Source organism: Pinus tabuliformis, chromosome J (genome assembly GCF_031772625.1).
Source record: "Pinus tabuliformis cultivar Carrire ecotype Pingquan chromosome J, CPIR1, whole genome shotgun sequence".
In the NCBI taxonomy this organism is placed as follows: domain Eukaryota; kingdom Viridiplantae; phylum Streptophyta; class Pinopsida; order Pinales; family Pinaceae; genus Pinus; species Pinus tabuliformis.
In genome coordinates, this window is record NC_142295.1 from 91,670,350 (window position 1) to 91,696,899 (window position 26,550).

Genomic DNA, 26,550 nt, shown 5'->3' on the forward strand with positions numbered 1-26,550 from the left:
TAAAGGAATTGACTCCTTCTTTGTACCTCGCACCACCCCTGGTTCTCAACCAACCCTTGATGCTAAATGGAAGAAAATAGAGAAAGAGGTTGCATATTAATGCATTGCTAGATGGTGGTATGATGTAGACATATATTTTAATGCTACTAATTATGCATATTATCAGCCCGTGATTGATGTTATAGCTTCATGTGGAATAGGCTTCAAAGGCCATAGCTTTCATGATGTCAGGGAGCCACTTTTACAAAATGAGGTCCAAAGAATAGAAGTGTACCCTACGGAGTTCAAGCAATCATGGACCAAAACAAGATGCACAATTATGTCTGATGGATGGACTGATGGTAGATCTCGCACCCTACTAAATTTCTTAATTGCTTGTACAAAAGGTACTATGTTTCTCAAATCTATTGATGCATCTGATCAGATGAAGGATGCACAATTGCTATTTCGTCTTTTGGATGAAGTAGTTATGGAAGTAGGGGCTGAAAATGTTGTACAAGTTATCACAGATAATGCCTCTAACTATGTTGCAGCGGGAAAGCTATTGGAGGAAAAACACCCCACCATTTGGTGGTCTCCATGTGCAGCCCATTGTTTGGACCTCATGCCTGAGGCTATTGACAAAATTGAGTGGGTAAAGAAGTGTGTGGAAGACGCAAAATCCATAACCAAGTACATCTATAACCACTCATGGGTTTTGAACCTTATGAGAAAGCACACAAGATTCGATCATCCATCACACGATTTGCAACCAACTTCCTTTCGTTGCAATCCCTTGTTCAACAAAAAGCAAACTTGAGGAAGATGTTTTCATGTGATGAATGGAATTCATCTCAGTGGAGCAAAAAGACAGAAGGAAAATAGATGGTTGACCAAGTATTTTACAAAAGATTTTGGTCAAAGACATAGGAGATTGTGCTATTTAGTGAGCCTCTTGTCAGAGTTTTGCGAATGGTGGATAATGATAAATCTGCTATGGGTTTTGTTTATGAGGCCATGGATCAGGCCAAGGAACAAATAAAAGCAACATATGGGGATAAAAGACAAAAGTACATTCCTCTATGGAGAATCATTGATGAAAGATGGAACAAACAACTCCATAGACCTTTACATGCAGTCGGCTACTACTTAAATCCAAGGTATGTAATTTTGGATTTCAATTCTCATTGCTTATAAGTTATAAGTTTTAACTTTTAGCTTTTAGCTTTTAGTTTTGTTGACTTGATGAATATGTTTTTGTTTTCTGAATTTTGAAGGTACCATTACACTACAAATTTTGAGGCTGATGGGGAGGTTTTAGGGGGATTGTATAAATGCATTGAGCGCATGGTCCCAAATTCCAAGACTCAAGATCAAATTCATAACAAGCTCTTGAATTTTAGTGAGAGTCTTGGTACCTTTGGAATTTCTATGGCTATAAGAAATAGAGCAAAGAGTCCCCCAAGTAAAAACTGTTAAAATTTGCAAATTCTTATATTAATAATTTACTCATTTTATTTCAATTTGAATTTTGCAATTGTTGAGTCTAAGTTTCAACTTTCAAATTCATTTGCTAATACTTTTTTTCATTCCACTCTTTTTGTAGCGTATTTGTGGCAACAATTTGGTATTGAATGCTCTCAATTGCAAAAATTTGCAATTATAATTTTGAGCCAGACATGTAGTGCTTCAGGGTGTGAGTGGAATTGGAGTGTGTTTGAGCATATACATGTTGATTTGGGGTAGCATCGAATGTGCTCTAGTCACGAAATTTGGTGGAGAGGTTGGGGCACATGATATCTCCAATACCCAGAAAGGGTTTGGACAGATTCTAAATAGTTAGGGAGATATTAACATAATTAATATTTTTAATGGAGTCCCTAAGTCTAAACTTAAGGAAATTAAAATATTAATGTGAATTAATATAAAACTGTGTTAGAATGGTCCAAAAGACATGGATCAAGCCAGATCTAATCTTAGCCGCCGATTAGGGACTTAATCTGGTCGTTGTTATGTCAACGATAAAAGTATAAGAAGAGGCTTGAGGGTCACTTGGAGAGCACACCAAATGATCAGTCATTTTATTCTCTAGAGCGGGGTTTGCTAAGAGAGATAGAATCAGTGATCGGAGTTGCGGCTAAGGGGCAATGAGTACAGAGAGACAAAGAGACAAGAGATAGTGTCGAGAGATCAGCGCAGGAGCTAGAGAGAGTGACGCGGTAGCAGCCAGGGCTCACGCAAGGATACGCAGAGGCATCCAGGAGCTACGCAGTGCTTCAGAGAGGCCAATGTTGCTAACGCAAAGGGCCAGAAGGCTGACGCAGGGCCTCCTGAGGCTGATGCAGGCCCATTCAGGGTGACGCAGGGCCAGCGCTGGGCAGAGAGAGGCTGACGCAGTCCAGAAAGGCAGACGTTGGGGTTTCTAGAGCAGATTGGAGATGAGGAGCTGTCGGAGGGTTTATCCAGGGTTTCAGCTGAGACATCTGTCTCAAACTGAGAGGTACTACTACCAAGGGCATTCTCTATTGGGTAAGCCGGATTTGGCACCCAGATTGTACTCTGAAATTGCTTAATAAGAAAACCCTTAGATAGCTACATCAGTTTTCCCGCATTGGGTTTTTCCGGGGACATTGGTCCAAAAATAATAGTGTCATTTTGCGTGCTTGTTTCTATTTCCTTCAATTGATGATCTGTAATATGTTGAGCATGCACTAGTGATTATTTTTAGTATTTAGATTGTAAATAACTTGTTAAGTAACGGAACAAGTAGGTAGGAATAAATTAGTAAAGTGCATGGAGGGTTTCTAACGTGTCAGACTTAGAAATTCCAACAATACACACTAAGAAGAGGAACCGGCTGGAGCAAAAGTAGTTGAATGACATGGTTTTTGTTCAGTACAACCTTAGGTTGAGGCGCAATCCATTGCTGAATAAAACCCCTGAAATAAGCAACATTATCTTGGGTGACTTTGATCCAACATCAGAATGGGTTGTAGAGAGTCAAGCACCAGCATTTGACAATGAAAACATTTCTTGGTTGGACTTGGACCTACCTCCACAAGATGTAGAAGCAAATATATCAAAAGCACCAGTAGCAGCTTCAAGGCCAGGGTAATCAAGCCATAATCCCATTACAGACTTGGATGCTACTCATTCCTCAGATGAGGAAGAAAAGGATGAGGAGGAGGATGATTCTGATGATGATTGATGACTTGATCATTGATTTGCTATAGTTGCAGCTTGTAGTATTGTAGGTTGTAGTATAATACTATGATCTAGCATGCTATTTTGGACTATATAGGCCTTTTAGAGGTTGCTTCTTGATGTTGGTAACATTTTTGGTTTGGCGATGTTTTCCACTCAATGCTATTACGGTTATATGCACTATTACTTGCTATATAAATGAGAACTTTTGCATATTTGTGTATAAATGGTTTGGATTCATATGGATACACATGAATATATATGTTTTTTCTTAAAAATATGAATATTTTATGTGCTTTTGGTAAGCTGGTTTTTTTTCCAATTTTTTTTTGGTTCCGACCAGTTGCCGGTCCACAAGATTTTTCGGTTCGATGACCAGTTCGATTCCGATAACATTGGTACAAATGCAGTGTTGGCAGTGGCAAGGTCAGCAATAGTACAGATGCAACATTTGCGCAGTAGTTGGTGGGCAGCGATGTCAGACATCGATAGCGTAGAGGGAGATGTTACAGAGAAGGGTGATGCTTCAGCAGGTTGCATTACAAAAGCACATCCTTCGCTAAGAGGGCGTGTTGATTTCTGGTAGCATCGGATGTGCTCTAAGCCTCAAAATTTGCAGAGAGGCTAGAACATGTGTATTCCACAATACCCAGAAATCGTTTTGGGAAATTCCACCTGGAAACAGTTTTATTAAAATAATTAATTATTTTTAATGGATGCCTAAGTATAAACTTAGGAAATTAATATAATTAAAGGGTATTAATCAAACTGAGGGTGAAACTTCTAGAAGAAGACGAAGATCGAGTCCAAATGATCTGAACCATTGATTAGAATCTAATCTAGGCCATTGATTACTCAACTAGAGGATTATAAGGACTTCGATGGCCATTTGGAAAACACATCGGACAGTGATCAAGAGATCGAATTTCTCAAAGAGGGCAGCACAGTCGTTGCTAGAGAATCAATCAAGGTGATTTCTAGCAGTGAGGGACAGGGATAGTAGACTAGAGGAAGCTTTCTAGATTCGGGAAGTGCAACGCAGAGAGCAGTTCAGTGAGGCAGCGCAGTGCCATGCAGAGGGAGTTCGAATTCCAGCTAGGAGAGACAAGATTCAATGCAAGAAGTTGGGGTGTGAGACTGGAAGGCCTAGAGATCGAATTTCCAACCAACAGGAGGTCAGCAGAGGGATTGACACATAGCCTAGCCAGAGTGGCGTAGTTCTGCGTAGGGTTGACGCAGAAGCTGCGCAGAGGCAGCGTGGGGCCAGTCCCCAAGCCCCTGATCAAAATCGAATCTCCCAGAACAGTGTGAGATTTCTCTCACTAACCTTTTGGCTAGTTTCTCTTTGTATTAGATAGCAAGTCGGGTATCTAACGAATTGTACTCAGATTTACTACTGCATAATAATTAAAACCCTCAGTTGTTGCACCGGTTTTCCCGCATTAGGTTTTTCTAGGGACATTTGTCCAAAAATAGCGGTGTCATTCGTTGTGTATTTCTTTCTTGCTCAGTTTCTTGTTTCCACATTTAATTTAATTCGTGAAGGTTACAATGCATTAGTTTCGATATTTGACATTTGTTGTAGGACGCAGTAAATAATTTGTTCAGTAATTTAACAAATAGAAGATACTTAATCAGTTGTTGCAGTAGAAATTTGGGTCTCCAAATTTTCACATGGTATCAGAGCGCAAGTGAAGCAAGAGAGCAGAGCCAAAAGAGCCTAGCATTGAAGAGGAGGGAAGTCGAAGTGTTGTGTTGGCAGCAAATCGAATACCCAGATGGATTGCGCAGTCCAGGCCAAAAGGGAAAAATTTTCGTGGGAAAATCTCTCTTTGAGTGAGTCGACAGAGAGAAAGATTTCCAGATCGAAGTTTGCCAGTGTCAGATGGAGCAATGCAGAAGCATCAGCGCAGAGCAGTTTTCTGGTGAGAATCAATTTTCTACAGCAGTTGCTGGGGTAGAAAAGCATCAAAAGGAAGAAGGAGACATTGTTGAGGGAATTTCTTCCTCAGAGAATTCCTAGCCAGGGAATTCGATTTCTCTATCGCTGAGCAGCAGCAGATAGGAGTAGATTTACTAACTCCAGCAGTGAGTGTGTAGACTAGCCTAGTGCGTTATTCAGAGGAGAGAGGAGGCAGTTCGATATTTTGTTGGCAGAGATGGCAACTAGTAGGTTAAGAGATCAGGATTGGTTGGATGGTGCATCCAACTATGTGATCTGGAAGGCAAGGATCTCATGCCTTCTGGATGAGCACGATCTCAAAACCTATGTCAATAGTGTGGTAGTTGTACCCGAGGATCCAGATCCACTCAAGAAGTACAAGGGTGAGATGGCAAAGGCCAAGCTATTGATCCTTGACGGAGTGAGAAATCATGTAGTGTGTCACATTGTTGGCAATGATACTGCCCAGCAGATGTGGGAAGCATTGGCTACGCTATACGAAGGATCTTCTGAGCAGCAAAAGATGAACTTGGATCAGAAGATGAGATCCATGCAAATGCAGAAGGGGAAACGCATTGATCCGTTCCTAACGAAGCTTCAAGAAATCCAAGACTCGTTGGTAGTTGTGGGGTCAACACCTCAGCCTATCGAGATGGTGAGGTTAGCCCTGAATTTTGTTTCAAAAAAATGGCAAGTATTTGTCCAGAGCATCCTGGGCAGAGAGAGATTGCCAGATTGGGAAGGGATGTGGGCTACTATTCAGCAGGAAGAGATGAGGAGAGACTTAGTCAAGTGCAAACTTGATGGCAGTAGCAACAGTGGGATGATGCCCAAGGAGGAGGAAGAGAATGCAGCCCTTGCATCTAAGGGGCAACAGGAGTAGCGGAGAAAGAAGAAGGATGTCTCAAAAATCAAATGTTTTCGGTGTGGTGAACTTGGTCACTACATTACACAGTGTCCTCTCAAAAAGACGTACAAGGACGAGAAACATGATCCACAGGCTGTAATCACAAAGATCGAAGAGGAGTTTGCCATGGTTACCCACATACCTCAAGGGGAGAGGTGGGGTGATCTGGTACTGTAGTTCGAAAGAACTGCAAATGAGCAGGATCCTTGAGGAGTCCACCTCTTGGATCAATACCTTGCTACTGGAGCCCATATCAGAAGTAGCAAGATGGAACATGATCAGTTGATGCAGAGGAGTGTCGGAGTGACAGTTGCAATGGCTAGGAGCACCAGAGATTGAGCAGCGCAGAGTAGATTTAGCAACAGTGCAAAGTCAGCAACAACAAAGAGGCTTTATAGGGTCAGCGTGGAGACTAGCAGCAGTCAGAACTCCAACAACAGACACATCATGCTGAACAACTGTTTAGTAATTTTGGATGCTTTTTCGTTGTTGGTGCAGTAGTAGCAGCAGTTGGAGAAGGTTGCAGTGCAGATGCAGTGTTGGCAGTGGTAGTGCCAACAGCAGCACAGATGCATAACTTATGAGGGTTACAGTACATATGCAGTTGTGGCAGTGGCAAGGTCAACAGTAGTACAGATGTAGTATTTGCACAGTAGTTGGTGGGCAGCGATGTCAGACATCAACAGAGCAGAGGGAGATGTTACAGAGAAGGGTGATGATTGAGCAGGTTGCATTACTAGAGCACATTCCTCGCTAAGAGGGAGTGTTGATTTTTGGTAGCATTGGTTGTGCTCTAAGCCTCAAAATTTTACAGGGAGGCTAGGACACATGTATTCCACAATACCCAGAAATTGTTTTGGGAAATTCCACCCGGAGACAATTTTATTAAAATAATTAATTATTTTTAATGGATGCATAAGTCTAAAATTAGTAAATTAAAATTATTAAAGGGTATTAATCAAACTGAGGGTGAAACTTCTAGAAGAAGATGAAGATCAAGTCCAAATGATCAGAGCCATTGATTAGAATCTAATATGGGCCATCGATTACTCAACTAGAGGTTTATAAGGACTTCGATGGCCATTTGGAAAACACATCGAAGAGAGATCAAGAGATCGAATTTCTCAGAGAGGGCAGCACAGCAATTGCTACAAAATCGATCAAGGTGATTTCTTGCAGTGAGGGTCAGGGATAGTAGACCGGAGGAAGCTTTCCAGATCCGGGGAGAGTAAAGCAGAGAAGGCAGAGAGCAGTTGAGTGAGGCAACGTAGAGCTTTAGAGGGAGTTCGAATTCCAGCTAGGAGAGACAAGATCCAGTGCAGGAAGCCAGGGTGTGAGTCTGGAAGGCCTGGAGATCGAATTTCCAGTCAACGGAGGGATTGACACACAGACCAGCCAGAGTGACGCAGACCCTAGCCAGAGTGGCGCAATTCTGCGTAGGGTTGACGCAAAAGCTAGGCAGAGGCAGCGTGGGGCCAGTCAACAAGCCCTTGATCAAAATCGAATCTCCCAGAACAATGTGAGATTTCTTTCACTAACCTTTTGGCTAGTTTCTCTCTGTATCGGATAGCAATTCGGGTATCCAACGAATTGTACTTAGATTTACTACTGCATATTAATTAAAACCCTCAGTGGTTGCACCGGTTTTCCCGCATTGGGTTTTTCCAAGCACATTTGTCCAAAAATAGCAGTGTCATGTGTTGTGTATAGAATTCTTGCTGAGTTACTTGTTTCCGTATTTAATTTAATTGGTGAAGGTTGTAGTGTATTAGTTTCGGTATTTGTTGTAGGATGCAGTAAATAATTTGTCCAGTAATTTAACAAATAGAATATACTTAATCAGTTGCTGCAGTAGAAATTTGGGTCTCCAAATTTTCACACATTATACTCATCAGGCTCAAAATTTCATGGGGAGTTCACCGATGCAGTCAAAACATGCATGCATTATCCTCGACTCATGCATGTGTCTCAAAATGGTTGCAACTTGTTGCATGTCGCATGCGAGCCATATGGAGCCATATCGAAAACTGCTAAATATAGAAAGACCATGCATGTCACATGCAAGACCACCATTGGCTCAGAAATTCCGAGAGGAATCTGAATATGGTGTTAGAATCGCCATGCAACACACTGCATGCATGAAAACACAACTGAAACTGAAAGTGCTCACATGTCACATGCGATTATGTCACTCGAATCCTGAAGTGATGAAGATAATCCTCAAATCAATGCATGTGCCATCCAGCTACTCAATCTCCTCCAAACTTACAAAAATCTCATGTGTCGTGTCTTGGGTCTTGTACTAAGAAAAATCATTGCACCCAATGTGGAAAAATTCGAAGTCGGGATTAATTCGGCAAGGGTCCAAAAGTTGAAAAACTCGTCAAAGTCGGGAGTTTTTTGAAAAAGTTGGCAAAAAGTCGGCAAAATTAAAAAAACACAAAATTATTCATTTTTTATATTTTTTTTAACATCTAGAGTATCCACAACATCAAATAAATGCATTTCCACATAAACATGTAAAGAAAGCTAATATATAATATGTATATGAGGTCTAGTGCTACATCACATATCAAAATAGTGAATCAACTCCTGAATTTTGAGTCCTGTCTGAGTCTCAACTCTCAAGAGTCAAAATATCAACAAAAAATATAATAATGCATATCATGAGTCATCTAAAAGTCATCAAGTAATCAGTCACTGAGATCCTCTTCCCCTTTTAATTTTTTTTCCACTAATTGTATTAAGAAATAAGTCATGCATTTATTCAGTAGATTGTAATCTGCATGGGTAATAAGGTGTCAGGTGGTAGGTCCAATGAAAATAAATAGTGAGTATCACAATAGATGTGAAAATTAACGCTTGGTGACTCCAAGCTATTTATTTTCTGAGAAAACAGTAGATGTCAGATTACTAACCTAGCCTTGGCATCTATTATTCAAAAACTCTTGGAGATAAAATCCACTTCTAATACATAACCTTTCCCCACATTTACAGGAAGTTCACCACTAAAGAAGATTCCCTTTCAAAACGTGCTCTCATTGTAGGAAGGATCTTTGCTGTCACAAGATTTCACAGGTACTTTGTTCCTGTCAAAAAAATGGGTTCTTTTTTGAGGCACTGGTTTTGTTTTTTTTGGACAGGTTGTTGCTATTTGATCTTCATGACCTCCTCTTTGTTGTTTCTTCTGGAAGCATTCAACAACTGTAACAATGTTTTTGATGGTGTGGGGTTCTTTCTACGAAAGACTGTTGTATGCTTGTCCTTTTGGTACTTTTGTAATCTTTTGAAGGGGCAGTGGCTATTAGAGTCTGGATCACTGAAAGCCTAGAGGCTTAGCCAATTTATACTTTGCTTTCTAACTAGAAATATGAAGTATAAAGATTTGTTTTTCCTTGGAAAACGAAAACATATATTAACCTCAAAACTAACAGATTACAAATGAGACTGCTATGCTCGCAAGAAGTATGACAAACAATACAATGCAAGAACTTGAAAATGCATGGATGGAAGCTTCAATTTACAGTTTTTTCACCTTTGTGGCCTCTTTATCCTCGGCCTGGGAAGGGAGGCAGAGTTTTTGGGTCGACTCCCGATATAAAGAAAAAATCGCCAAAAAGTCGTGGGATTAAATCGTTTAGTTCAAAAAATCGTGTTTTTAGGATTAAATCGGGATTTTTTGCAGACTTTTTCCACACTGATTGCACCAATCTGCAACAAACTATGATGGCAACTCAATCGATACGCTCTCTGTGTCTGGGTCATCCTACCTGATGGTGTGGGTTGGTGGTTGACTCCTAGTTATAGTGGAACTAGCTGGGGTCAACAACAGTGTCAGAGGATAGCAAGTTAATTTGTTCTAGAAGCCCTCTTACTAGTGATCCAAACATGAAAACAACCTTAGATTTGGTTAACATCTTTTCTCTACACTAATTTTAAGTAACTACACGCTATATCTAACACAATTTAGAGTATTTTTTTTATAGTTTTAGTTTTCTGCTGCCATTTTATATATAGAAAATCAGCAAGATAGCCCCTAATTAACCCCTCCATCTCACCTTTTGACCTCATTTAAGGCACTACCCTTCCTTGGATTGGTTGAGGTATTGAGTGGGAATCCTCCCTTGGACCTTTAGGAGGAAGTTGGGCCTAAGAAGCGCCAGTTCCAGCCAAGGTGATAGTGTGCCCTTACCTTCTGTGTGCCCATTGTAGCAAGTTGCATGAACCTTTGCAACCTTGCTAATCTGAATGATAACATGACCCTTTAAAAATATGAAATGGATGTAGATGAAATTTTGCTAAAATTCAGCCATACAGTTTTCATTGGCACTCAAATCTTAACACTTAGTTGATCTCAATATCCATGTGCTCAGCAAACTTTAAAGTTCGATTCATCCATTTCATTCCCCAAAAGGAAAAATGGTTATAGATGAAATTTTGCTAAAACTAGGCCATACAATGTCCATTGGCACTCAAATTTTCACAGCAGGTAGCTGACATCAATATCCACACGCTCACCAAATTTCAAAGTTAGATTCCTCCGTTTCGTTTCCAAAAAGTGAAAATACAGCCGGGTCTTATAGTTATACGTGTGAAAATTGTTTATTGGAATTTGGAAACCACTTTCTAGAATGAGCCATTATAAGAAGGCCATTAAGCTAAGTGTCCAAGAGTACTTGAGGCTATCATAATATGTCTGTAATGCTCGATGACTAAATTTGAATGAGTTCACACTTCCCTTCTTTATAACCATTGCCTAGAAATAAATAATTACCTAATTATCCCCCATACCCTTACAATAAAATTTTAGATTTAGGGCTTCACAGTAATTCTCAATATGAATATGTTAAACTTTGTTAAATTCATTAAATTTAGGGCATTTTAGAGCTCTACATATTTGTTCAGCAATGAAATTAGTTGTGTGTCAGGCCACCCACCTTGGTTCAAATCACCTAGAGGCACTAATAAGTGGTCGGGGCCAAGAGCAAGTCCTAGAAAATTTTGACAGAAGAGTACCCTGCTGTCACTACAGCTTAGCTGAATGAAATTGTTTGTGACTAATGGTTTGCACTTCCAGGGCCATATCATCCATGAAAATGTACCACATGGTACCTGATGTTTTCAGGCCAATTGTAATGCTTCTGAAGTTTAAACTTGAAAGGAAGCACTTCAAACAAAAGGAATGGTGAGAAAGCTCAGAAGCATGAAAATTTATCAATATGGCTTCCAAAATTCAATCACATATGCTCTATGTGAGGAATGACAGACAAAAGAAAGAAATGTGTTGATGTCCTTAACTAACCAAAAAATGTCAATGCATCTGGAAGTTGAACATGTATAAGCAAGGGAATACATAAGGCATCTCAAATCTGATCTAATCCTACAGCTTAAATAAAAGTACTTTCTCAAAGAATTAAACAACCAATGCCTGTTTGGGATATGATAAAATTGGACCAGAGGCAATAGCATTGACACAATTACCTTGTTTGGAACTAAGCCTGCAGACTTCATACCATCTATTAATTTCTCAGCCTTTTCATGCTTTCCTTTTGCTGCATATGCATTTAGGAGTGAGCTATAGTGAAATTCATTGGCAGGAAGACCTTCGTTCTTCATCTGCTGAAAATAAGTCTCAGCTTCTTCATCAAGATTATGTGAAGCACAGAGAGCTAAAAGAGATCCATACATGACTGAATCAAACTTCAAACCCATCCCTTTGAAATCCTCTATCAACTTGCAAGCTTTGGAATACCCATGTCGAGCTTTAACACAGCCTGCAAGTATCTAATACTCCCATATGGATATAGATTACAAAACAAATGTCAGAAAATTTTCACCCTGCATGTCAAAACATGTACTTGACACCAAACTCCAATTAAGAAATAAGAAAAATAATATCAATTTTAGATCTAAATTTTGTTACATATGTCTAACAGCATATATATTTCGTGCAGAACACGTTCAACTGACCGGAGCCCTCTAGAAGAACTTAAAATGATTTAGAACACTAGTTTAAGTTGAAAAAACAATAATCAGTATATGCATACTAAAAAGACAAGGAAGTAAAATTCTCACTTGTGAAAACATATATTGCTTTTAAAAAGGTTATCACAGAAAGCCAGCCATGGATACTCATACAGTGAAGAATAATTCCAATTTACAAAAGTATACTTCCATCCTAATTTTAAATCAACCAAGAGCCCCTGAAACCATTTTGATTCAACCCAAACAAAGCCCTTTCATATTCCACAAATATCAAAGCAAATAATTGCAAACTTCAACATGAAGAAAAGTAGATGAGTATACCGTACTGTATGTAACAATATCTGGATTTAGGCCCCCTTCCTTCATCTGCTCAAACAGCTTGAAAGCAGTTTCAACCCTTCCATTGGAAATAAGACATTTTAACATTGAATTACAGACAAAGACATTTGACTTGATATCTTCATCTTCCAAATTGTAGTACAACTCCAATGCAATTCTGGTTTGGCGTCCTTTGCCCATCAATGTGATAAAACTTGTATAGGAGGCAGCACTAACCTTTCCATGTTGCTTCATCCAATCAAAGAGCTGTAACATATGCAAAAACAAAGTCTATTTAGTCCACCATTTGTGAAAATTTCTAAATAGAAATCCTACTGCAGTGATTAATATTATTTCATCTACTTATTATCTCAGAAATAAGTTATTCATAGTGTTCTTACGGCAAATATCGAAATATATTCTACTGCAGCCTTCACAATTAAAACATTACAAAAGTAAATGTAAGAAAAAAAATACTGGCACAAATACAATCACAATGACACAGTTATTTTTGGGCAATTGTCCCCAGAAAAACCCAATGTGGGAAAGTCGGTGCAGCAGATCAGGGTTTTATTATTCTTTCAGCAAATTATCATGTACAAATTACAACAAGCAAAACAGGAATGAGAAATTTTACAGATGCTCCCTAACAAATTTCTGACCCAGGTGAAGCACTTCTTCTTCCTCGGAATCCTTCTGCGTCCCTCTACATCAAACTTCTCACACTGGCCCAGTGTCAAGCTGCCCACGCAAGCTCTACGTCAATCTGCCTCTGCGCTGCCTCTTTCTGCGTCACCCTGTTCCTACTCTGCGTCTTGCTGCCTTGCACTCTCTGAAGATGTTGATGCCCTCTCTTCCTTTCTCACCTGCAACTCTCCCTCTGATTCGATTTTCTCTTGCCGAACTTCGACCAGTGAGAAAATCAATCTTACTCAGGTAACTGAGTATCTGCCTCTGGTGTGTTCTCCAAGTGCCCATCAAGCCTCCTGTTATAATCCTTTTGTTGGTCAATCAACGGCCCAAATTAGATTCTAATCAATGGTTAGGATCATTTGACTTGATCTCTGCCTTCTTCTAGAAGTTTCACCCACAGTTTAGATTAATACCCATTAATTATTTTAATTTCCTAAGTTTAGACTTAGGGTCCCATTAAAAATAATTAATTATTTTAATAAAACTGTCTCCAGGTGGAATTTCCCAAAACGATTTCTGGGTATTGGAGAATGCATGTGTCTAAGCCTTCCTGCAAATTTTGAGGCCTAGAGCACATCCGATGCTACCCCAAATCAACACTCCCTCTTAGCGAGGAATGTGCTCTAGCAATATATTGTTGTTGCATACTGCTCTGACTCTGAAGCATCGTCCTTTGCACTATTGATGTCTGACATGTTGTCCACCAACTACTGTGTTGTTGTTGTAACTCTACTGTTGTTGTAACTGTACTGTTGTTGACACTACCACTGCCAACATTGCATCTGTACTACAGCTCCCTCTGAATTTTTGCATTTGTGTTGCTGCTAGCACTGCCACTGTCAACTGTCCATGCATTGCAAACTATTGCTGCTACTGAAGCAGATTTTCTACCATACCCATCTACTCTCTGAACTGAGTGAACTTGGCTCTTCCGAAAGCCTTTGTGAGTATATCGGTTACCTGCTCTCCTATGGGGACATACTGTCGTTGTACTGCCCCACGCTGAACACAGTCTCTGATAAAGTGACAACGGATATCTATGTGTTTCCACTGATCATGAAATACTAGATTCTCAGAGAGTTTGATATAACTCTAATTATCATGGTAAACCTTGGTCGCTTCCATCCTTTTTCTGAACAAGCTCACAAGCAATTTTCTATGTCATATAGCTTCGCACGTAGCTGTGTTAGCTGCCATATATTCTGCTTTTGCTAAGCTCAGAGCTACCAATTTCTGCTTCTTGCTGCACCAAGATATCATCCCTGATCCAACACTGAAGCAATAATCCAAGGTACTTTTTCGGTCTACTGAATTACCTACCCAATATGCATCTGTGAACCCATTCAAACTAACATCCTCCCCTTGGGAGTATTTCAACCCATATTCGACTGTTCTGCATACATACCTAAGAATGTGTCTAGTTGCTGCCTAATGCACCCTTTTTGGTTCCAACATGAATTGACTAAGAGTGTTGACAGCAAAGAAAACGTTTGGCCTATTGTTGACCAGATACATGAGCGACCCAAAGAGTTGCCTGTACAAGGTGGGATCTACTTCCTTGTCTCCTGATGCATCTATTTTCTTCCGATTGCTGATCATGGGAGTAGCCAAGGGTCAACAATCCTGCATTATGAATCTCTTCAAAATTTCTGTAGCATATCTTCCTTGTCCAAGGAAGATCTCCCCATTCTTCTGCCAAACCTCCAACCCCAGAAAATAATGCATCCACCCCATGTCCTTCATGTCGAATTTAGCTTCAAGATTCTTCTTGCAATCCTAGATGAGCCTGGATGACCTAGTTAGGAACAAGTCATCTACATATAATACCAAAATAAGTGGTTCATTCTCTACCATAAAATAGTAGAGATTGGGATCAACGTCACTCTTGACAAATCCCAACTACTATAAGTAACTATCAATCTGACCATACCATGCTCTAGGTGCCTGCTTGAGCCCGTACAAGGCTTTCTTTAATCTGCAAACATGAGTTCTCTTCTCATGAGTTTCAAAGCCTTCCGGCTGTTCTATATACACCTCCTCTTCTATCACCCCGTTCAAGAATGTTGTCTTGACATCCATCTGGTGAATCTCCCATCCCATTTGAGCTGCTAGGGATACAACAAATCTAATAGAGGTGTATCGAGCAACTAGGGCGAAGGTCTCTTCATAGTCTATTCCTTCTTTCTGAGCATACCCTTTGCCACGAACCTTGCCTTGTACTTCTCTATACTTCCATTTGCAGCGTAATTGATCTTGTAGATCCATCATGATCCTACAACTAACTATCTTCTGGTCTAGGTAATACTTCCCAGACATCATTCGTCATGATGGAGTTGTATTCTTCCACCATGGCATCCACCCATACTTGGTGTTGAACAGCGTCCTGAATGCTAGAGGGTTCTTCAACCTTAGCTACCAATGCCTGGTATCTGTCAGGTTGTCTACACTACCTTTTCTCGGTTCTAGGAGCTCCAACAAACGCCTCTGTGTCCCTCAGCATCTATTGTACTTCTCTGTTGGTTATACCACTGGTGGTGGGAGGCTCAACCAACTCCTCCTCCTGATCTTGTTGTTCCATTTGCTGAGAACTATCTACATTTCCTCCTTCTTAGGAGATAATGGTACTGGTCACTGTACTCGATCCAGGTGTCTGTCCTCCTACCTGTCCTCCTTGCTGCTCTTGGACTAATGGAACATCTCCAGACTGATCTTCTGCAGGCATCTCATGAGATTTCCTGAAAGCTCTGTCCTCCATGAACTTTGCATCTCGTCTCACTACAATCTGCCTACTGCTAGGAATGTAGATTATGTATGCCTTTGAGGTCTTGTTGTATCCTACGAGATACCCCCTTTCTGCAGTCTGATCCAGTTTACTGTACTTCTCGTCTGGAATGTGACAATAATCCACGCTTCTGAATACCCTGAGATGATTGACTTCCGGCTTTTTCCCTGTGAAAACTCCTTCAGGCGTTTTCTTCCCCAATGCTCTATGAGTAGTCCTATTCTGGATATACATTGCACTGTTGCGAAAATCGCGATAAAATCGGAAAATCGTGATTTTTTGAGTTTGGCGATATTATCGCCAGATTTTTACACTAATTTTTTTCACAAAAGATTGCGAAAAAAAATAACGATAACTTGAAAAAATCGCGATTTTTTGGGAAAAATCTTGGAAAACCAAGAAAAAAAAAACAAAAACAAAAACCTTTTTTCTCGATTTTTTGATGAGGAGGAGGAGCAACAGGAGGAAGAGGTGACACAACCTACCTAAGCTACCCCCTGTCACCAATAGAGGACATGGTCTACCTCCTGTAGCTCCTAGTTCTTCAGCTTCTAGAGCACAGCAGAGTCCACTGCCAACTCCACCGGCATCTACATCTAGAGGGGCAGAGGAAATCAGTAGTATTAGACTTTAGTTATTTGGTTCATTTCATTGTATATGACATTATGACTCATGATATGAGATACATTATTATATCTTTTGTTGATATTTTGAGGTTGAGTTGGGACTCGGGTGTCAGAAGTTACTATTCAGGACATGATTCACTGTTATGTGTGATGTAGCACTAGAAATGATATTACACATCTTATATATTAGTTCTTTTATCATATTTATGTGTCAATGTATTTATTTTAGGTTGTAGATGCTTTAGATATTAAAAAAATTGAAAAAAAAAATGAATATTTTTGTATTTTACGATTTTTTCCCGATTTTTATGATTTTTTCCAATTTTTTCCCCTCGTCAATAATATCCTAATAGCGATTGCTGCAACATTGATACACTGTTGTGTTGCAAGCTTCTACCCATAGACACCTAGGTAGATCCTAATCATACAACATAGCTTTGGTTGCCCCAACAATAGTTCTGTTTTTCCGTTCTGCTACTCCATTCTGATCCGGATTATATGGAGTTGTCCACTCCCTTTTGATGCCCTCCTTTGTGCAAAAATCTGTGAAGTCTTTGTCTGTATATTCTCCACCATTATCTGAACGCAATACCTTTATCTTTTTCCCTGTCATATTTTCAACAAGAGCTTTAAACTCTCGGAAACAATCAAAGACCTCATCCTTGGTCTTTAAGAAATAGATCCAGGTTTTTCTGGAGTGATCATCGATAAAGGTGACGAAGTATTCGCCACCACTAAGAGCTCTTGTGGACATAGGACCACAGATATCTGAGTGTATTAATCCTAATACACATTTTTCTCTATTGTTACTTCTGGAAAAAACTGCTTTAGTGTACTTCCCTAGCACACATCCTCTACATAAATCATCATGTTCACTACTACGAATTGGTGCTCTTGTAACAGTCTCTTTGAGCATCCTCAGTGCTCCATGGTGTAAATGTCCCATTCGCCTGTGCCATAATTCATTTCGCTCCTTCCCACCATTATAGTTGTTGCCTATCAGTGTCATTGGTGATTCCAGTTGCAATCTATACAACTTGTTCCTTCGAATCCCAATTTGTCTTTTCTTCTTCTAGCTTGGATGCTTGACATATACTTTTTTTCCCATGAAGTATACATCATATCCCTTGTCCTGAAATTGGGACACTAAAATCAAGTTCATTCCTAATCTCGGCACATGCAGAACATTGGTGGCTCAGATGTTGTTCCCTGCTTCCGTCTGAAATGCTATGGTGCCTCTCCCTACTGGAGCACATTTTGTTATGTTTCCCATAGTAATTTGGAAGTCCATTTGTTCTTCTTGATACCTCTAGAAATGTTCTTGTACTCCAGTTATATGAGCTGAAGCCCCGCTATCAATGTACCAAACATCTACTGACGCTAAATTTGCTAGGCATGCGAATTCTTCATCTAATCTAGTAAATAAATCTGAGACATTTTGAGTATCCATATTGTGCCAATTTCCGATGCTAACCTCTCCCAGCAACCGCTGCAGGAAAAAATTGTGTCCCACCCAGTGTTGCAGGAAACATCACCCCCCCCCCCGGATCTAAACCCCGAAATGTGATCCGTACGAATGCGTGGGGGAAGTGTCGTCCGAAACGCACTTCGGAAAAACTGAAACGTATTTTGCACCGATAAACACACTTCCTGGAAATTCCAGAAGCATGTGCCCGAAACGCGTTTCAGTTTTTCTGAAGTGTGTTTTGTATGGCACTTCAGCCATATGAAGTGTCGCACTTCAGAGGACGAAGCGTACGGATCGCGTACGATTCCATACATGCTTCCTCCATTTCTGTCGCACGGCCAAAAAAACGTTGTTTTAAAAAAATATATATATATATATATATATTTTGTATTTTGACTTGTTGGGGGTGGGTCCACCCTGTGTTAGGGTGAGGAATGAATGGATTTAAGCCTCCATTCATCTCTCATTTTCTCACTTTGAGTTTATGAGAGTTGGAGAAGAGAAGAGAGGAGAAGAGAGGAGAGTTTGGAGGAGTGAAGGAGGAGGAGCTTGGAGGACTTCATCTACAAGAGCTAAAAAGGTAGGTGCAAACCCCAAACTCCCTTATTTTTTTGACATTTTTTTTTATATTTTTCTCCTCCCTCTCCTACTCTTTCCCATTGTTTCTACTTGCTCATTTACTTGCAAGTTGTCCACCACCTATATCCATATTCCAAGATGGTGTTCTTTTGGCTTCTATGTATCATTCCACTTTTGGTTTTAATGATGACAAGGGGAAGTAGGAATAGAAGTGAAGAAGCACAAGAGGATAGTGGTCCCAATATGAGTGACCCAATGTATGATGAGGAGGAAGGGTTTGAAGAGGAAGGGGATGAAGTTGAACCTGAAGGGGAAACTGAAACACTAGAGGGGAAAGCTGCATTAACACCCTTGTGAAACTATGTGACCAAACTTGAAGGGGAAAGGGTGGTGGAAGCTACAATTTTTTGTGCCCTCATGGTTGTCATGGAGGAAAACTTGCAAAGACAAGATTTGCCAGTTATTACCTCACCTTTAGGTGGCTAGTGAAGGTGAGACAAGCTTTAACTAATATGCTGTGTGCTAAAACATGGGATGAAATTAACACTGATAGAGATGGTGCTAATGCAGCCAAGGACACTATTCTTGACATGTACTTTTGGTCACAGGTCAAATATGTTTTGCAATTCACCAAACCAATTTATTACATGATCAAGTTTGGAGATTCATATCGACCAATAATTAGGGAGGTGCTAAGTCACCTAACACAGGGATTCAGGATTCGTAGGATACGGGGATTCGAGTGTCGGATTCAGACACGTTGACCCCCCGGAACAGGACACATAGGATTCGTTATATATTATTTTATTAAAAAATATATATTTATATATATATATATATTAAAAAAAAAATATATATATATATATATTAAAAATTAGATATTTCTTACACAAATTCTAATTAATGATACAAATTCATTGATTTCAAACATAGATCTTCATCTATAGCATGCATAGTACATACAAAATTCAAATACATATCAATGGTAAATCATGATTCATAAATGAAAGACAACTTACAACTACAAGATAGTAAGATAAAGACACTGACAGTTGTAGTTTTCTCATTAAGTCATCAAATCAAAATGTGTTACATAGGTAGTGTTGGTGCAATGCCAATGGCAAATAGAAATAGAAAATATAAAACAACTACAGGTATACAAGCCTCAAGGCAATAGGTAGCCCATGACTCATGGGTCATCAATCCTCAGAGTCATCATCAGAATCAGCATCAATGTCCTCATCATCATGGTCACCACTGCTCTCCTCTGCATCCTCCTCCTCCCCTATATCCATAGTCGCCTCTGCATCTGCTAGTGTGGAGGATGACCCCTCTAAAATATCACCATCATCAAATCTAACAGGCTCTAGCACTAGATCATTGAGATCCATGTTCGCCAATGCCAACTCAATACTGTTGTCCAGACCCATATCATCAGGAAAGACATCCTTTTTTATGCGCGCGGGTTTCAATTTAGGGGATTCAAATCCAAGAATCAGGACACGTTGTGTCCTAACGGGATTCGTACGAATCCGGTTAGGACATGACATGTCTCCTTCTGGGATTCGAATCCCCAACGAATCGTGTCTGATTCACAGGATTCGGACGTGGCCCCTTTATAACGAATCTGGTTACTTAGGGAAGTGTATGAGCAAATGGATAGCATGTTGGAGCAGATTAAAGACATTGTTGAGCCTAGAGACATCACCTTGTACAATTATATTCGTGCAAAGGTGGAAAACTGATGGGAAATGCTAAATGTTCCATTGCATGCATTAGCATATGTTTTGACACCTAAATACTATCATCCATCATGGTTTTCAACACCAACACCTGGGGGGAACCAGGAGAAAACCACACCAAGATCAAGAGGTTCACAAAAAATATATGATTGCATTAAGTAAATTAGTCCCTAATGAGTAGGAGGCTGCCATGGTACGGAGACAGTTGAACAACTATACGCTTAACACTGGTCCATTTGGGAGCATGCATGCAATTAGAGATCGAGAGACTTTGTCTTCTCTTGAGTGGTGGAACATGCATGGAGGGCCTACTCCACTTCTACAGACTTTGGCATTGCGGGTGCTATCACAAGTGGTAAACACTTCTTCTGCAAAGAGGTGTTGGAGCTCTTATTCTTTCATCCACAATGTTAAAAGGAACAGGTTGAGTTTAGACCGGGCAGAGAGCTTGGTTTATGTTCATTACAACTTGCGATTGTTGTCCCATTACTGTGAGGATGCAAAGACTAATAAAGACCTTAAGATTTGGGACAAGAATCCAGAGGAGCCCAATTTGGAGGATGTAGTGTTGCGATTAGAGCAATTAGAGGATGCTCTTATCCAGGTATGTCCACTGTGGTATGAATTTTCCTTATAAAGAATTTCTCTAATTCATGTTTTTAATTTTTTTTGTTATCTAGTGTTTTTTTTTGTATGAATTTTTTAAGCGATTCCAGGATGATGATGATCGTGTTGAGATGCCACCCCCATCTGATCCCTTGGTTCCTAGGCTCCATGGTTCAACACCAACAGCAGGGGGTTCGTTTTCATCAGTTTCAGTGCCACAACTTCCACAGGCAGCATCTTCTTTATTGCCACCACGTGGAGGCCCGTCGCCACGTTCTCTTTGTGGTGGAAGGAGGAGAGATTAGTAGATATATTCACAATTTACTACTTTTGTCTTAGATTAGTCATTAGACTTGTAGCCTTGTGAATTTGAAACTTTTTTGTCTTGGCGGTGACCAAGTGACATATTTTGTAAACATTATTATTTGAATTTTGGACATGACAAATGTTGACAGTTGCTCACTTGCTAGATAAATCATAATATGCTCTATGTTTTATGTTTTATGTTTTATAATATGCTTAAATGTTTTATGTTTTATAATATGCTTAAAAATTTGATGTATGTTTGTAATTGCTAGAATATAGATGGTTGATGTTCGAATAATTAATCATTGATGTACATACTAGTAACTACAATGGAATCATGGATGCCATATCTAACTTGATTTATGCAAAAATATGCATGTTTTCATGTCTTCTACAACTAACTTGTATTTTGGATGTTTGTTTCGAGTATAAATGCAAAAAAATATTAAAAAATATACATATATATAGCAGACACTTTGCTTCCTACATTTTTGGAAAATGATGCTTCCGCGTCCCCGCTTCCAAAAAATGTCCCTGTTTCGTCCCCGCTTTGTGCAACATTGGTCCCACCTGAGACAATCCTTCTTGTTGAATCTGTTGCTGCATTGTTCCTTATACCACTGACAAATTTCGAAAGACTTACCTCTTTGTCGACTCACTCAGAAAGAGTTTTCCCATGAAATCCAATCCTTTGGCTTTGAACTGCGCAAGCCCCTCGGAGATTCGAATTACCGCCCATGCAGGGATTTCGAATTCCCTTCTCCTTTCAACCCTGGGTCTTTCAGCTTCTTCCTTCTGCTTTCCTTTAGCTCTAATACCATGTGAAAATTTCTAAATAGAAATCCTAATGCAGTGATTAATATTATTTCTTATACTTATTATCTCAAAAATAAGTTATTCACAATGTTCTTACGGAAAATATCGAAATATATTCTACTGCAGCCTTCACAATTAAAACATTACAGAAAGTAAATATAAGAAAAAAAAATACTGACACAAATACAATCAAAATGACAATTATTTTTGGACAATCGTCCCCAAAAAAACCCAATGTAGGAAAACCGGTGCAGCAAATGAGGGTTTTATTATTCTTCAGCGAATTCTCATGTACAAATTACAACCATCAAAACAGGAATGAGAAATTTTACAAGCGCTTCCTGACAAATTTCTGACCCAGGTGAAGCACTTCTCCTTCCCAGGAATCCTTCTGCGTTCCTCTACGTCAAACTTCTCATACTGGCCCAGAGTCAAGCTACCCACAAAAGCTCTACGTCAATTTGCCTCTATGTTGCCTCTTTCTACGTCACCCTGTTCCTGCTCTGCGTCTTGCTGCCTTCCACTCTCTGAAGATGTTGATGCCCTCTCTTCGACCAGTGAAAAAATCGATCTTACTCGGGTAATTGAGTATCTGCCTCTGGTGTGTTCTCCAAGTGCCCATCAAGCCTCCTCTTAGAATCCTCTCGTTGATTAATCAACGACCCAAATTAGATTCTAATCAATGGTTAGGATCATTTGACTTGCCCTCTACCTTCTTCTAGAAATATCATCCACAATTTAGATTAATACCCATTAATTATTTTAATTTCTTAAGTTTAAACTTAGGGTCTCATTAAAAATAATTAATTATTTTAATAAAATTTTCTCCGGGTGGAATTTCCCAAAACGATTTTTGGGTATTGGAGAATGCATGTATCTAAGCCTTCCTACAAATTTTGAGGCCTAGAGGACATCCGATGCTACCCCAAATCAACACTATTGGCATGGAAATTTAGCTCATAAAGAGTTTTTAGTCTCATATGAGCATCCTCAAACTCTTCCTCTCTTTATTCGTCCCTTGCATATGCAAATGTAAACTTGTCTAAATTTTCAACCATCAGAGTCCATATGAGACAAGACTAAGAATGTCACCACTAACATATTCAACCACTATTTGATTCAAAAAGTGGTTGCTCCGCTATTTAGAACTTGGATCACAGATATAAAGATACCCCTTCGCTGTGTTTTGTACTTAGCTATGTTATTGTTTCATTTCTTTCGTTTCTCGTGTAGCAATAACTAACATTGATGTTATGAGTGAACATCTCCCATAGACTTGATAAGTCTCTTGCAAATAGGTATAGGTTTTCAATTTAGATCGTCCTCCAACTCTGGTGCAATTTTTATATCCTAGATTTCATAACAGGCTTGTCATATATATACATTTTTATTTTTCTTTATTTTTTTAATTTTTTTAATATATACGTTAAGGCATAAGTTCGCAAGCTTCCAAAACACCAAAGTTTGACATTAATCAATATGAATTCTCACAAATAAGTGTATAGATTTTAGTAATGTGGGCAATCTAGAAGTTTGATCAATCCAAAATTTGTAACAATGCATGAAAGTAAAGAAACACATTCACAATCTTCTCTGCAATTCCACAAATGTTATTAGAGCTACTTATTCTTCTCTTAGATTCATAATATTTTGCACAATATGCCAATCACCATAATCTTGCAATTGGTAGCTTCAGTCAAAATTTCATTAACAAAATAATGAAGAAAATTCATATTTATATGTTTGACCAAGTCGACCCCACAGTGTGAAAAACCACCTCATGACACACATATAAATAGAAAAACATTGGACATCATTTGGACACACATCACATCATCTCATTCAATCTGAAATTGCAGGAGTCTACTCACATGTGCAAAGGAGTCAAAGGAGCATTTTCTTCTCTGCAATGACCAGCTTCTTTCTCTCTATTTTGACTTGCTTTGACTTTTGTTGACTTAGGGTATTGAGTATCTGTTTAACCAAGATTTTGGATTGTCTTGGAGGCCAAGCATTCCAAGAGACTTTGACTCTGTTTGACTGCACTTATCATCTTTGTTCTAAGAATGTTGACTAATGTTGACCGCAGGTCAACTCTTTCTCCTTCGACCGAGAATTGCAGGGATTGTTTGACCAACATCTTGACTGTTGAAAAAGGCCAAAAATTGCAGGGATATGTTGACCATCTTTAACTAAGATATTCACTCCTGTTCTGGCTTGTTGACTTGGTTTGACCACAGGGTTTGATTAGCTCATTGACCGCAGGCTTTGACTGTGATTTGACCGAGTTTGACAGTGGAAGTTGCAGTACGAAATTTGGCCCTTTTACCAGACTATTGACTGGTAACAGATTGCTTATAATTCTCTCCCATTTGACTGGATTTGACTTGGTTGACTTCGAAAACTCAAAAGTTGACATTGACTGTTTATGGATGTACAAATTGGATTATGTATCTCAGCTGAACTTTGATTGAATATCTAAGAAGAAGAAGAGTTGATTTGGGTTTTCCCCCTTGTGGGGTTTCGCCTTGGTCTTTGACTAAAATTCTATGTGTCTCATTGTGCTTGGCTATCTTCTATTGTGCATTATTGTTTATCGTTTCTATCTGTAATTTCTTAACTATTATTGGGGTGAATGAAATTGAATGCTACATCGTTTAAGTAATTATAACAGCAAAAAACTTGAGAAAAACTAACACATAACAACAGTTTCCTCTGTTGAGACCAGTGTTGCACAAAACCCCCCCCTCAGGATCTAAACCGGGAATTTAGCAAGATTGATGATTAGATTAGATTTTAAGTATGAGACTGGTGCCTTAATGGAGTCACAATTCTTGCTTATGGTAATTCGAAACCAATGTATTTGAGACTCCCAAAGGCCTCCCACCTATTCGTGATCATGATCATGCTATTCATTTGATTCCAGGAAGTGTTCCTCCAAACATTAGACCTTACAGATATCCCTATACCCAAAAGAGTGAATTGATCGTATAGTTGCAGAAATTTTAGAGGTCAATATAATTCAACCTAGTCAAAGTTCTTTCTCTACTCCAGTAGTATTGGTGCACAAGAAGGATGGATCATGGCATATGAGTCCGGATTATAGGGAGCTCAACAAGCTCACTAATAAAGATAAAATTTCCCATTCTTGTGGTTGATGAATAGTTGAATTTTACTTCACCAAATTGGATCTTCGTTTAGGATATCATCAAATCGAGAATGAAGATTGAAGACTTTCTGAAAACATCATTCAGAACTCATGAGGGTCATTATGAACTTCTGGTCATGCCTTTTGGCCTTACTAATGCACCTTCCACATTTCAATGATGAATGCCATTTTCAAACCCTTAATTAGAATTTGTGTTAGTATTTTTTGATGATATACTAATCTATAGCAAGTCTTGGTAGGATCATGTTCAACATGTTGACAGGGTGCTCAAACTATTGCAAAAGAAACAATTATATGCAAAAACCTCCAAAACAAAATTTGGAGTACATGAGGTGGAATATTTGGGTCATATTGGATCTCATGAGGGTGTTAAAGTAGACCCTAACAAAATTAAAGCCATTAAGGAATGGAAAATCCCCACAACCATAAAGCATCTTCGAGGATTTCTCAAGTTGACAAGGTATTATCACAAATTTGTTAAGAATTATGGGAGAATAGCAGCACCTCTAACAACATTACTAAAGAAAGATGCATTTTCTTGGACTCCAAAATCAACTAAGGCCTTTGAACATCTTAAAGAGACAATGTACCAAGCATTGGTCTTAGCTATGCCAGACTTCACAAAAACCTTTATTGTGGAATGTGATTCCTCATAAAATGGAATTGATGCTATTTTAATGCAAGAAGGAAGACCCATTGCTTTTGAAAGTCGTCCAATCAAAGGAAAGTTTTTACACACACCTATTTATGAGAAGAAAATGTTGGCAATACTACATGCACTGTATTTACACACACCTATTTATGAGAAGGAAATGTTGACAATACTACATGCACTAAAGCAATGGCGACCTTACCTAATGGGAAGACACTTCAAGGTAAAAACAAATCATGATAGTCTTAAATACTTTTTGGAACAAAGATTATCTTCTGAAGAGCAGCAAAAATGGGTCACAAAGATGTTGGGTTATGACTTTGGAATCATCTACAAAAAAGGAAGCAAAATGTTGTTGCAGATGCACTCTCAAAAAAAGATGAGGATGTGGAAGCATTGCTTTGTGCCATTTCATATCCATTCTGATTGGATAACCAAAGCAAGGGATGAATGGAAGAATGACGAAGAGGTATGGACACTCATTCAAAAGTTGCAGCAAGATCCCAGTACATCTGATACATTTAGCTGGAAAAATGATTCATTATGGTACAAAGATCACTTATATCTTTATAAGAATTCCCAACCCAAGCAAAAGATCATTTTGGAATTGCACACCTACACCTTAGGAGGTCACTCAAGATTTTTAAAAACTTACCACAGGGTCAAGAAGGATTTTTTTGGGGATGGACTTAAATCTAATATTCGAAAGTTTGTGATAGAATGTTTCATTTGCCAACAAAATAAAGTTGAGACAATTAAAACCCCAGGTCTGTCAC

The 26,550-nt window shown here is 39.1% G+C and overlaps 1 protein-coding gene across 2 annotated transcripts in view; it reads right to left on the minus strand.

Moving 5' to 3' along the window:
• Positions 1–26,550, minus strand: part of LOC149225662 (pentatricopeptide repeat-containing protein At1g10910, chloroplastic-like) — a 277,506-nt gene that overhangs the window by 242,152 nt on the left and 8,804 nt on the right. For both annotated transcript variants that reach the window (XM_089377249.1, XM_089377248.1), the window contains exons 3-4: positions 12,339–12,602; positions 11,514–11,816 (exon numbers count right to left, since the gene is read on the minus strand). In XM_089377249.1, the coding sequence (XP_089233375.1) occupies positions 11,514–11,816; positions 12,339–12,602 (567 nt within the window). The remainder of the gene's footprint in view (positions 1–11,513; positions 11,817–12,338; positions 12,603–26,550) is intronic.